Source organism: Erythrolamprus reginae, chromosome 2 (genome assembly GCF_031021105.1).
Source record: "Erythrolamprus reginae isolate rEryReg1 chromosome 2, rEryReg1.hap1, whole genome shotgun sequence".
In the NCBI taxonomy this organism is placed as follows: domain Eukaryota; kingdom Metazoa; phylum Chordata; class Lepidosauria; order Squamata; family Dipsadidae; genus Erythrolamprus; species Erythrolamprus reginae.
In genome coordinates, this window is record NC_091951.1 from 287,667,129 (window position 1) to 287,680,490 (window position 13,362).

A 13,362-nucleotide genomic window follows, 5' to 3' on the forward strand; every position below is an offset into this window, starting at 1 on the left:
TTTGACAGACACAATCAAGATCAATATTGCATCCTGAAGTCCAAAGAGACTGTTCTTCTGATGTGATCCTTGTGATGGATGATCTCTATGCAATTGTTCTATTACAATGATTTTATTCAGTTTATGGATCAAGAACAGAAAAACACATCAGTTCAGCAGGAATATCCAATATTCCTAATTGATGTTTGTTAAAGGTTAAAGACAAATCCTTTGGAAGACAAAGAGAAGTTTAAGAATGCAATGGTGAAATGAAAAAGCGATGAGGTAAACTTCTCCTAAGAAGCCGGTCACATTTAAATATCAGGAGAAAGTATGATTGTACCTAAGACCTAAATGCTTTTCTAGCCATATTTCAGCTAGTTGCATGGCAGAGCCAAATGTACTTGCTTTTGACCCCAAGCACATCTTGTATTGTTTAGACTCTAGACTGGGATCACAATGAACTGGATGGAACACATGCACAACCCCCATTTCTTGGCTTCTAAATGCCTTCAAGCCAGAGGTTACCACTTTAGTGAAAAGGTCTACATCCTCAAGTCCCCAACCTTGAATTGAGGTATCAAATCCACCTGCATTTATAAGGTCGCTTTTATAAATGCAAGTGATACCAAACCCATAATCTCTCCAAAACCCTGTTTTCTTAGTGAAAACAAAATAATTGTCCATGGGAGGGTGGTCTCCATAAGTTACTTTGGGATCATACTGGCTGAAAATAATAGGGTAGTAAACTTGTTCCCCTTGGATGGTGTTAGCTCGGCACCTCTGAAGGAAGTCGGGAGTAAATATTAGGTCAACATCACAGAATAGTAGCAACGTGTCATTATCAAACTGAGAAGAAGCCGTTTCAAGACCCAAACCTCTTGAAAAAGCTCCTGACATAGGAATAAGAGTGATGTCTGCCATGGGATACTTATTGCGATATGCATCGATCAATTCTATATGTTTACTGGACTCCTGGCTAGAATCTGGGCTAAAGAGAATAATCACCAGCCGCACGTTCTGCCTTGTAACAAGGCAAGTCTTTTCAAAATTCTCCATAAATCTCAAGAAAATATTGTATCTTCCTGTGAGAGGGACAAGAATATGTATCTTCTTGTTATTGCTTCCCCTTAATTCTTTGGTGTCTTTAAATGGTGAGAACATCTTCAGGGAATTAGAAAGGAAAGAGATGGATTGTGTGTCACTCTGCTCGTTTTCCATCACACTTCTCACATCCAGTCCTTCTTCCTCTCTGAAAAAAGGCTTACTAAATAATTGTTGAAGGTAAACATGTCTTCGAACTGGAACAGTGACCTTTCTGCCTTTGTGCCTTTTATACAAAAGCAGCAAATCCAGTATATACTCTACACCGTGCAAAGGGTCAACCCTGCGGTATCCATACTGTATTTCATTGAAGTCAATAAGCCTCCCTCTAGATTTAGAGTTCTCATTGATTATTTCCATTACCTGCATTACAGTGTCATCCAACGCTGCTCGCTGGATGTTATTAATGTTTTGCCTAGGTGGTTGATTCCCAGCTATTGAATAGAGGAGCTTTCCAGTCAGAAAATCCCATTCAATGACTTCATTCCTGTCGCGGGGCTGGAAACGACTGAAAGATGGCGTCATTCCCAGAAGCTGGTCTTCTTTGCTTATTTCATCATTACCGAGCTTGCTCATGAGAGCACTTTCTCTATGGAGCTGGATGGTACGGTAACGCAATTCTGAAATTTTACGGGTCAATATGTAGTTATGAAGCCTATACTGATAGGCTGGCCTTTTATTTGGATGAAGTGTAATTGCAGTGTGAATTTTGCTGTTGTGAAGGTCCTGTATGTAACCCTTCCGGTTGCGTTCATAGTTTTCATGGAACAATTGCTGCATCTAGGGAAAAAAATAGAATAGCATTAGTTATCAGGGAAATAGTAACAAAACCATGTCAATTTAACTTTTAAGCATAAATATATTCATTATAGAATTTATAGTAGATTATTTTGGGCTATGTTTTGTTAGGAGATAAGATGAATATGCAACATAATTAATCTAAACACATTCCTAAATGTTTTAAAGGAAATCACATGTTTCATGAGGGCAGAAGTGATAGAGGTCACCTGGTGATAGACTGGACTTGTTGATTCAATAAATTCAGGGCTGTCAAACTTCTGGCTCATAGGCCGGCTGCATCATCTACTGGCCAGCCCATGCCTGGCTTAGCAAAGGGGGGAAAGTCTCAATATATCACGTGATGCCACCATTACGACATGAGTCTGACACCCCTGTTCTAGATCATATGTAAATCCTGATAAAAATGCTTGAATTTCAGAGAGTCGACTCCCAAAATTTACAAATTGTATTTTAGATGGGTTGGTTCAAAATTCTCAGAAGAGTATGTAGGAACACACTTTGTACATTCCTATGAGAAGTGGGAGTATGTGGTAACACTACAAATTTAGTTACAAAGAAATTAAAGATATATCAGAAGTTTAAAGAGTATAAACTTTTAAATATGGTCAATAGCCAGAAATTATCCATCTGCTCTAAGGGGAATATTCAATGAAGTAAATACTTTGAAAACAGAATAATTTGTAACTTTAACCTGTTTCAAAAAATTGAAAATGTTTACATTCAAGATTTTCAGAACAATGTGTTCAGGATTCATATTTTGTTTCTGATAAAGAGCTATCTTCCCAAAATTACATGGAGAACTAAAAGCAAAACAAACCAGAAAGAAATTTTTTTTTTGACAAGATATTGTTTATAATAGCCCATGAGAGTAGTAATATAAATAACATAGACAGTTAACTATACAGCACACTAAAAAGCTTCCTACATTTTTAATCAATATTAAAGTAAAAGTCATGAATAAGATAATTTTACCTAGAGGAGCTTTTAATTATTTTTCATGTTCATCAACTGTGATGAACTTTTATTTCAATATGCAGGGTTAAAAAAGGAAAGCAAATCCAATAATAAAGTTGTCCAGAAGACCCAATTTAAAAAACCCATCACCATCCTTCATATGTTTTCCCTTGTCCACCTCAAAGACAGCATATTTAGGACTAGTAAAATACTTGTATTAAAGAAAACACATATAACATGGTTGATGAAAGCAGTAATTTGAATCTGCCTAAATGCATCATTATTACATTTCATTGATCCAAGGATAGGCAACCTACAGATTGATGACTGTGGCAGAAACATCTGCTATCTGAAATATCTGCTGTACTATACTGGATTAATTCAGAGCTAATAAATAAACTAGTGCCTTGCTAATTGGTGCATTATTTTGAAGAACTAGTGCTCACTTTAAATAATATCTGTAGTAGAAGCATTGGCAGAACCTGGAGATGGAGTGAAAAGGGGGATCAGCCTAGAATTCCTACATAGCTATACTGTACAAGCAAACTAAACCAACTTCCCCTTGAGTGCCGTTGACCCTTATCTAAGTCTAAGCAAGTGCTGACCATTGGTTAAGAAGATTCCTGTACATTGTCTTTTAGAAATTCATTAGTTTAGTTGAATCTTTAGGTATGGATCTAATTTTTGCCCCTGACAATATGTCAGCCAGTGTTCCTTGCTATTTTACGAAAACTATTGTCATTGTTAGATATAATCAAATACGGCCTTAGTCCTTAATGTATAATCAATAAAATTAAGAGCAATTTCCTCTTAGCTAATTTGATTAGCATTGACATTTTATAATAACTTATGAACTTCCCTAGAGCTAAGCATCCAATTAAAATAACATAACCATGGCAAGATGTCTATTACAGTGCTTCTGTTAAAAGAAAATTTAATATTATTGCCATAATACTTTTCTACAGCTATAGCTTTTTGTTAGGAAATGAGATGAAAATACTCCATAATTAACATAAATGCATTACTAAAAACTTTTAAAAATTGAAATCAGACAGGAAATTGCATGCTTCATAGAAATTGAAAAAAAAAACGCATTTATTTGATACTGATAACTAGAGTGAAAAGAGAGAGGGGAGCTGCATAATAGGCTTAGCTTAAAAACAGCTCCTATATGCCTGAGGCACTTTTTAATATCTTAGTAATATGATGAAACATAACAAATAGTAATATTTACTGCTCTCATTAGCTTCCCATTGTATCACCTCCTGCATTCTCACATGTCCATTTGTAAAACTGTACCTTGAGGTCATGTTAATCCACTCTTTAAATATCTTTTAAATTATTGGTTATGAACACTCATTTTTCTCTTCATGTGTACACTCAAGGAAGCCTATAACAATTTTTAAAAACACACATTACAATTAACACAATTAAAATCATGGGCAAGCAAGCAGATCCTCTGTTCCAAACACAATTCCATGCCCTATGCCATTAATCCAAGGCTTTCACTCTCTCCCCAATCTGGAAGTAGAGCAAGGATCAAAAGTACATGTCACAGCCAGAGGTGGGTTCCTGCTACTTCAGACCAGTTCTATAGAATTGATGTCCATCTGGACACGCCCTCAAACTGGCTCTCTTGGGAGTGCCGTAGGCACAGCAATCTGTTTTTTAGCTTCTATGCACATGCAGAAGCACAAAGCATGAGGAAGCGAACCAACAGTGAGGTAAGTCAGAACTCAACCCTGGTCACGGCCCATGGAGAAGGAAAAATGTAAGATAAGGGGAAAACTTTATAGTCCTGGGGGCTGCACAGGAGTGGGTTTCAGCTGTTACTGTGAGCACAAAGGCAGTGGCTTGACAAAAAACACAGTGTAGAATAATAATAATTGATAATAAATAATAATAATAATAATAATAATAATAATAATAATAATAATAATAATGATAAATTAGATTTGTATGCCGCCCCTCTCCGGAGACTCGGAGCGGCTCACAACAGTCACAACAATATACAAATCCAATATTTAAAAAGAAACAAAACATTTAAAAAGCCCATCATTAAGAACCATTCAATACAATCATACCATTCATAAAACTATATGAGCTCAGGGTATCTCAGATACCCCATACCTGGCGACAAAGGTGGGTCTTAAGTAACTTGCAAAAGGCAAGGAGGGTGGGGGCCATTCTAATCTCCAGGGGGAATTGATTCCAGAGGGCTGGGGCCACCACAGAGAAGGCTCTTCCCCTGGGGCCCGCCAGATGACATTGCTTAGTCCATTTGTAGCCAGAGTTTTATCCCCTCAAAATTGTTTGTGTCCCCTGCAATTGCTACCCTCAGTTTAAAAATTCTTGCTATACAGTGGACCCTTGACTTTCATGGGGGAAAGTCAAATTTCAGTGAAGTGGAGACGTTCCCTTACTTCCTACCCCTTCCTCCTCCAATCCTGGCTTTACTTATCCCCAGAACCCACAGGAGCAACGGGGCAGCAAGCTGGGGGCTTTGCTGTGCTTGCTGCTGGTGTCTCCCATGGTGGTGGCGGCAGCACTGGTGCTCAGGGTCAGGGCAGGGGAAGCTCAAGGCAAGAGGGATCCAGGTCAGGACTCAAAGTCGGGATTCTAGGCCGGTCAGCTGGGAGGTCGGATGCTACCACTAAGAGAGACGGCTTAGGTGGGTGGGGGAAGAAGAGGTGGCAGCGGTGGGCGGCAGTAAGGCTTGACTTCAAGTGGAGTGTACCAACGCTCCGAGAATTAAAGGGGAGGGAACGGGAGGCTGGGGCAGAAGCGGAGCTTTTATTTATAGAAGCAGGACGGCTGGGGTGATGGTGGGGAGAGTTAAAACGCACAGTATTATACATTGGGCAGCCACATTTTGTTCCAAAAAACCGTGGAGTATTTTTTATTAATATTTTTTGAAAACCCGTAGTATAGCCTTTCTGTGAAAGTCAGACCCGCGAAAGTCAAGGACCACTGTATTAAGTGAAACAAATTGTAACCAGGGTGTATAAAAATCAATGATTATTTTAAAAAATTGATTTTTTAAATTTAAATCAGATTTTTTATATTTTTATCAAATTTATTTTAATAAAATGCTTTTGAAATAAAAAATCTATATAAAGGTAGTTTTCTATTTAAGATACATTAACAATTTAGTTTATTCAGCATGAAATGGAGCTTGGTTATGTAGTATGAGACTATATTTTCTGCAATATTTACAGTTTCGGTAAACTCATTCAACGAATCCAAGCTCTGGAAGCTAAATAGGAAACCTTCATTTTGTTTACAAATAATAATAGTAAAGATTCTAACTACTAGCAAGAATGAGTTCTTACATTTAAATAGTACCTGTCACTTCAGATCCACCATGACAGTGCCTGTTAGTGGGCATCCACTCACTTGCTGCCCGCAGCATCCCTCACCTTGTTGGGTCACTGCTGCATCACCAGCTGTCCCATTAACATGAATGGGACTATCAGTGAGTCAACAGCGAATCATAGGAGGAGCCTTTGCAGGACAGACATGACAGTTGCTCTTTCAAAATTACCATTTAAATTGAGATAATAATAATAATAATAATAATAATAATAATAATAATAATAATAATAATAATAACAACTACCATTTACCAGTGGCAAAGAACTGGTGGGATCATAAGCCCGAAAAAGTGGTCGAAAATGAGCAAGCAAAACTACTGTGGGACTTCCGACTTCAGACTGACCAAATTCTGAAGCATAACACACCAGACATTGTGATCGTGGAGAAAAAGAAAGTATGGATCATCGACATCGCAATCCCAGGAGACAACAGAATTGAGGAGAAGCAGCTAGAGAAATTAGTGAAATACAAAGATCTAAAAATCAAGCTGCAACGACTCTGGCATAAGCCAGTGAAAGTGATCCCAGTGGTACTTGGCACGCCAAGTGGTACTTGGCAGTGCCAAAGGATCCCAGCAGATATTTGAAAACCATCGGAAGTGATCTTAGAAGCCGATGTCTTAGAAGAACTTGAAAGATTAAAGATAAATAAGGCAATGGGTCCAGATGGCATCCATCCCAGAGTTCTTAAAGAACTCAGATCTGTCATTGCTACCCCCCTGACTGATTTGTTTAACCAATCCCTGTTAACAGGAGATGTTCCTGAGGATTGGAGAATGGCCAGTGTTGTGCCTATCCACAAGAAGGGCAGTAGAGAAGAAGCTGGAAACTACAGGCCAGTTAGCTTGACATCAGTTGTAGTTAAAATGATGGAGACTCTACTCAAAAAGAGGATAAATCAGCATCTAAAAAACAATAACTTATTGGACCCAAATCAGCATGGCTTTACTGAAGGCAAATCGTGTCAGACTAATCTCATTGAGTTCTTTGACTATGTCACAAAGGTGTTGGATCAAGGTGGTGCCGTGGATATTGCCTATCTGGACTTCAGCAAAGCCTTTGATACGGTTCCACATAAAGAGCTGATAGATAAATTAGTGAAGATTGGACTTAATCCCTGGATAGTTCAGTGGATTTCAAGCTGGCTGAAGCATAGACATCAGAGAGTTATTGTTAATGGCGAGTATTCTGAGCAGAGACAGGTTACAAGCGGTGTGCCACAAGGGTCTGTTCTGGGTCCTATTCTTTTTAATATGTTTGTGAGTGACATAGGGGAAGGTTTGGTAGGGAAGGTTTGCCTATTTGCCGATGACTCTAAAGTGTGCAATAGGGTTGATATTCCTGGAGGGGTCTGTAATATGGTAAATGATTTAGCGTTACTAGATAAATGGTCAAAGCAATGGAAACTGCAGTTTAATGTTTCCAAATGTAAAATAATGCACTTGGGGAAAAGGAATCCTAAATCTGAGTATTGCATTGGCAGTTCTGTGTTAGCAAAAACTTCAGAAGAGAAGGATTTAGGGGTAGTGATTTCTGACAGTCTCAAAATGGGTGAGCAGTGTGGTCGGGCAGTAGGAAAGGCAAGTAGGATGCTTGGCTGCATAGCTAGAGGTATAACAAGCAGGAAGAGGGAGATTGTGATCCCCTTATATAGAGCGCTGGTGAGACCGCATTTGGAGTACTGTGTTCAGTTCTGGAGACCTCACCTACAAAAAGATATTGACAAAATTGAACGGGTCCAAAGACGGGCTACAAGAATGGTGGAAGGTCTGAAGTATAAAACGTATCAGGAAAGACTTAATGAACTCAATCTGTATAGTCTGGAAGACAGAAGGAAAAGGGGGGACATGATCGAAACATTTAAATATGTTAAAGGGTTAAATAGGGTTCAGGAGGGAAGTGTTTTTAACAGGAAAGTGAACACAAGAACAAGGGGACACAATCTGAAGTTAGTTGGGGGAAAGATCAAAGGCAACATGAGAAAGTATTATTTTACTGAAAGAGTAGTAGATCCTTGGAACAAACTTCCAGCAGACGTGGTTGGTAAATCCACAGTAACCGAATTTAAACATGCCTGGGATAAACATATATCCATTGTAAGATAAAATACAGGAAATAGTAAAAGGGCAGACTAGATGGACCATGGGGTCTTTTTCTGCCGTCAGTCTTCTATGTTTCTATGTTTCTATGTTTCTAATTGACAAAATGGAGATCTGTCAATTGCAAAAGGCCACTTTACTGGGATCGGCAGACATAATTCGCCACTACATCACGCAGTCCTAGGTGATTGGGAAGCGCCCGACTGGTGATGAAATACGAAATCCAGCATAGTGATCTCGTTTGCTGTGTTGTAATGAAATAATAATAATAATAATAATAATAATAATAATAACAACAACAACAATAATAATAACAATAGTAATAATAATAATAGTTGTTATTATTATTGTTGTTGTTATTGTTATTATTATTATTATTTCATGGATGATAATAATAATAATTTATTATATTTGTATGCCACTCCTCTCCGAGGACTCGGTTGAGTTGATTTAAATCAATCCTTTTTACTAGTGATTTAAATCATGATTGATTTAAATTGGCGATTTAAATCAAATCCACCCTAATTGAAACTGTAAGCTACACTGTATCTTTTGTATTAAACGAAACCACCACATCCTGTCATGGTGTGTGGGAAAGACCTTGGGAGACTGGATGAAGTGGTGTGATAAGAGAGGGCATACCCTGCAGCTGGATAATAGACAGAGGAAGAGATTCAGAAGGCACCGTCCCTATTTTCTTGGAATATAAAGAAAATAGCAGGAGTTTTGTGCTTTCAGACTTATATTTTTAATATAGGCTTAAAATAATGTAGAATTGGCTCATCTGATTGTGTTTCCTGTCTGATTTACTTCATAAGGCTGAAAGAAAACTGGATACAGGATTAATATACCCATTAAGATGTAGATTAGAAGTTTATAGTGAGTTTTTATAAATATATATATTACTTTTTAATTCTAATACATGTTCTATCCTACTATTCATGATAAATTAATTTCCACTTTCACTAATTTTCGTGTGCTATTACCATTGTTCTATATGGCTAGATGCAAATACTCTATTACTTACAATATTCAGAAACAGAAAATACTAATTGGAACAATCAATTTGGTGAAGTAAAAGGTGATCCAGAATTAATAATGGGAATGTTATTTATTAAAAAAACTATCACTACTGCAAACATATTTGTCTGTTTAAAGATTAATGCAGAATCATTTGCATTTGCAACTATTTTCAAATTAATCTGTGACAAATTAATATACATGAAAAATATATTAAAACCAAAGAAAAAATATAGAAAATGACTTCTGTCTTCATCAAGACAAGTACAAACACTTTCTCCAGTATTTCAGCTTCATCCCATCTTTTATCTACTAGCAAATAATAAAGCCTCATCATTCAATCTTATTCAGCAAAACTCAGTTAAGATCTACCAGAAATCAGTATTTATTTATTTATCTTCTTTAGATATACACACACGCACACACTTTAAACAAGTAAAACAATTTCTTGTTACCTGAAACCAGCTATTAAAACTGTAATCTTTTAATCCCTTCAAACCACATTCCACAAATTAATTTCTTATTATTCTTCATCTTCTCTCAATTTTAATGCTATAGTTTATCATTTTCTCTACAAATGCAACAGAAACACTTTTCTTTCAACATGCTCTACATAAACAAATACTAAAAGCCTCGTCATTCAAGCCTAGTCAAGAAAAACCATTAAAAGCTACTTTTTAAAAAACCACACACATTTTAACTTGCTTGAATTAGCCCATTTTGTAAACCTTTGTTTTTCTTTAAAGGTCTTGATGTTTATGTTAATTATCATAATCACTGTCCATATTGAAAGGATAATTTATACCAAATTTGCTAATGCAATATTTTTTATGAAAACTAAACTATTAAAAATTAGACAGGGATGGCAAAAGGGAGGGAGGATTTATGGCCTCTCTCATTAAGGGAAGGATCACTCAAGGGTGGGATTAAATTAGACATAATTTGCTATGCCAAAATTTCTCTGACTCTACTAGTGCTAATGCATGTTTTTGAAACTTTTCAGAGATGGCAGAATTGGAAAGAAAGAACTAGAGAAAACTACAAAATACCAAGGCTTGCAAACAGAAATAGAATGACTGTGAAAAAAGAAAGTAGTGTCAATAGAAGCCTGGGGTCCAATCCAAAACATCTGGAGCACCAATTGAATACTCTTGACATTGATAAAATCACTACCAATCAACTACAAATGGAAGCTTTACTTGGAAAAGCTTACATCCTGCCACAATATTTTTAAACACTATCAAACAACATCTCCCTCTTCCTGATCCTTGGGAATGATTCAGTATGCATATAAAAATGCCGAATCCAATGAAAACGTCTGGCTGATTCTGCAATATTATCTGTAACATGGTAGGAACAGTTAACCCAGATGAAACTTTATAATTTAGTTTGGAAAACAAATTAATGACAATAAACAATTCTGTACACCCAAAACCCAATATTAATCAGACATATTTACCAAGAGACAAAGGAGGCAGAGGACTCCTGCAGGTGAAACAAACTGTGAAAAAAGGTTGAATGGCTATACTAAGAGAAACTAAGAAATTTTATTGAAAGAAGTTGATCAAAGAAAGCTCTTGGAAACAACAAGGAAGAAGTCTGAATATAGAACAGAAACAATAATAAATATGTATTAATTGGATAACCAGTCAATATAATAATAATAATAATAATAATAATAATAATAATAATAATAATAATTTATTAGATTTGTATGCTGCCCCTCTCCAAGGACTCGGAGCAGCTCACAACAACTAAAACATCATATACAAATCCAATGTTAAAACAGTCTTTAAAAAAAACCCTATTAAAAACAGTCATACAACCCAAACACACCATCCATAAAGTCAAAGGCAGCTAAGGATATATCAGCTCCTCCATGCTTGGCGACATAGATGTGTTTTCAAAAGTGTGTGTGTATATATATATTTGCTACGTCGCCTAAAACACGATCTATATTTGCTACGTCGCCTAAAACACGATCTAAGTATTGCCCACAAGATCATATGCTGCAACGTTCTACCTGTCAATGACTATTTCAGCTTCAACCGCAACAACACAAGAGCATGCAACAGATTCAAACTTAATATTATCCGCTCCAAACTTGACTGTAAAAAATATGACTTCAGCAACCGAGTTGTCGAAGCGTGGAACTCATTACCTGACTCAGTAGTGTCAACCCCTAACCCCAAACATTTTTCCCTTAGACTATCCACGATTGACCTCTCCAGGTTCCTTAGAGGTCAGTAAGGGGCGTGCATATGTGCACCAGTGTGCCTTCCGTCCCCTGTCCAATTGTCTCTCCTTATCTCATTTATCTTTTCTTCCTTTCAAATATGTTCACCTATACTTTTATATCTTTTCTTCTATTCTTTTCTTTACTTATATTTTTACATATCTTTCTCTTCAATGTGTATTATGTATTGGACTAAACAAACAAACAAACAAACAAACAAATAAATAAATAAAAAATTTATATACATCTGCAAATCTGGGAATGTAGTTTTCTCCTTGGTGGTTTCTTGATTAGGTATTGTTTTATGCTTGTTGGCCTAGTGCAGGGGTGCCTTAGCTTGACAACTTTAAGACTTGTGGACTTTAACTCCCAGAATTCGTCAGCCAGTTATGCTGGGAGTTGAAGTCCACAAGTTGCCAAATTTGAAGACCTCTGGTCTAGTGATAATCCCTGCTCATCTTGAGTGTACAGTAGGCTGCTGGAGGGGATGTGCCTGGATCTTAGGTTTCCTTCTTAGGGTTTCTATTTTCTCTTTTGAATTATGTATAAATGTGATTTATCTCTATGTGTCTATTGAAGGCTTTTTTTTTTTTTACCATACTCACTTTTTGTCAAACCATTCTCATAAGTTACTTTTATGTTTAGCCTGATACACCCAGCTCTAAATTCCATATAACAAAGTGGGTAGAAACACATTCATTCACATCCATTTTCATTTATTTTTCACAACAAAGTGTACACTTCCCATTATTAGATTTGTGCCTTAATATTTATCCATCCATTTCCTTAATTTAGCAAACATTTTGTTTATTGTTACTTTTATCCTTTCAACCAAAACTCTGCTGAACTTGTACTCAGGCAAGTTAAGATAACTAAACCTCTTGCATTCATTCTCGCTGTCTTTCCTTTGTGTAAGCAATTGATAATATTCTTCAATTATCAAGCATAAATGCAGTCTTCACAATACATTAAAGAAAGATGTGCATCACTCCATAAGCAGGCTTTATGTTTTGCATAACTGCATGTATATGCTCCATAAGCAGGCTTTATGTTTTGCAATAACTGCATGTATATGGTCCATACTTGTGTTAACTTTTTTTTAACATTCTCACAGTATTTATTTTTTTCTTTTCGTTATTTCCCCTCATGGATGCTAAGATTCATAATCTTCATTTCAACTGCCTTTTTTGTATTCACATTTTGAGACTTCGATCTGAGCCTGTTTTAAAAAATGAGTTGCATGATTTTGCATGACCTGTATGCATCTACAATAACTGCTGTTTTCAGTTCTTTCTGAAATATTTAAAAGCCATATTCAAATTTCTGATATATTAAACTGAAGAATTACATTGTGTTTCATCCCACATTATTACATCAGTTATTTTTAAAGTGCATTTACAGTATTAGAGGCTTGTTTATCCCTTTTTACTCTCTTCCACTTTAAGTTTTTATTTGTTTCCATACAAATTATATTTCAATTTCTTGTCCTCCTTTAATCTACACAATTTTTTGCTCTCATTTGATTTATTCTATGTAACTACCCCCGCCATCTAGTTTATTTCTTTTTCTTAAGTCAGTGCCAGAAAGGAACTGTTCTGTGAAAAGTTCACAAAAAAATGGAAAATGCTTTATTAATACGTATAGTAAGAAAACAAAACCATAAACACACTTTCTAGATTTCATTCATGTGGTGCATGAAGAAGGTAGGAAACTTGCAATAATGTTAACATGTTTCATTCATGTTCATTAAAAATGACTTAAATTTATAATATTTTGTCATAAAAAGCATGTCAAT

The 13,362-nt window shown here is 36.2% G+C and overlaps 1 protein-coding gene across 1 annotated transcript in view; it reads right to left on the reverse strand.

Moving 5' to 3' along the window:
* Window positions 1-300: 300 nt before the first annotated feature.
* Window positions 301-13,362, reverse strand: part of CHSY3 (chondroitin sulfate synthase 3) — a 65,930-nt gene continuing 52,868 nt past the window's right edge. Inside the window, exon 3 of the mRNA XM_070736306.1 lies at window positions 301-1,863. Within this exon, the coding sequence (XP_070592407.1) occupies window positions 301-1,863 (1,563 nt within the window). The remainder of the gene's footprint in view (window positions 1,864-13,362) is intronic.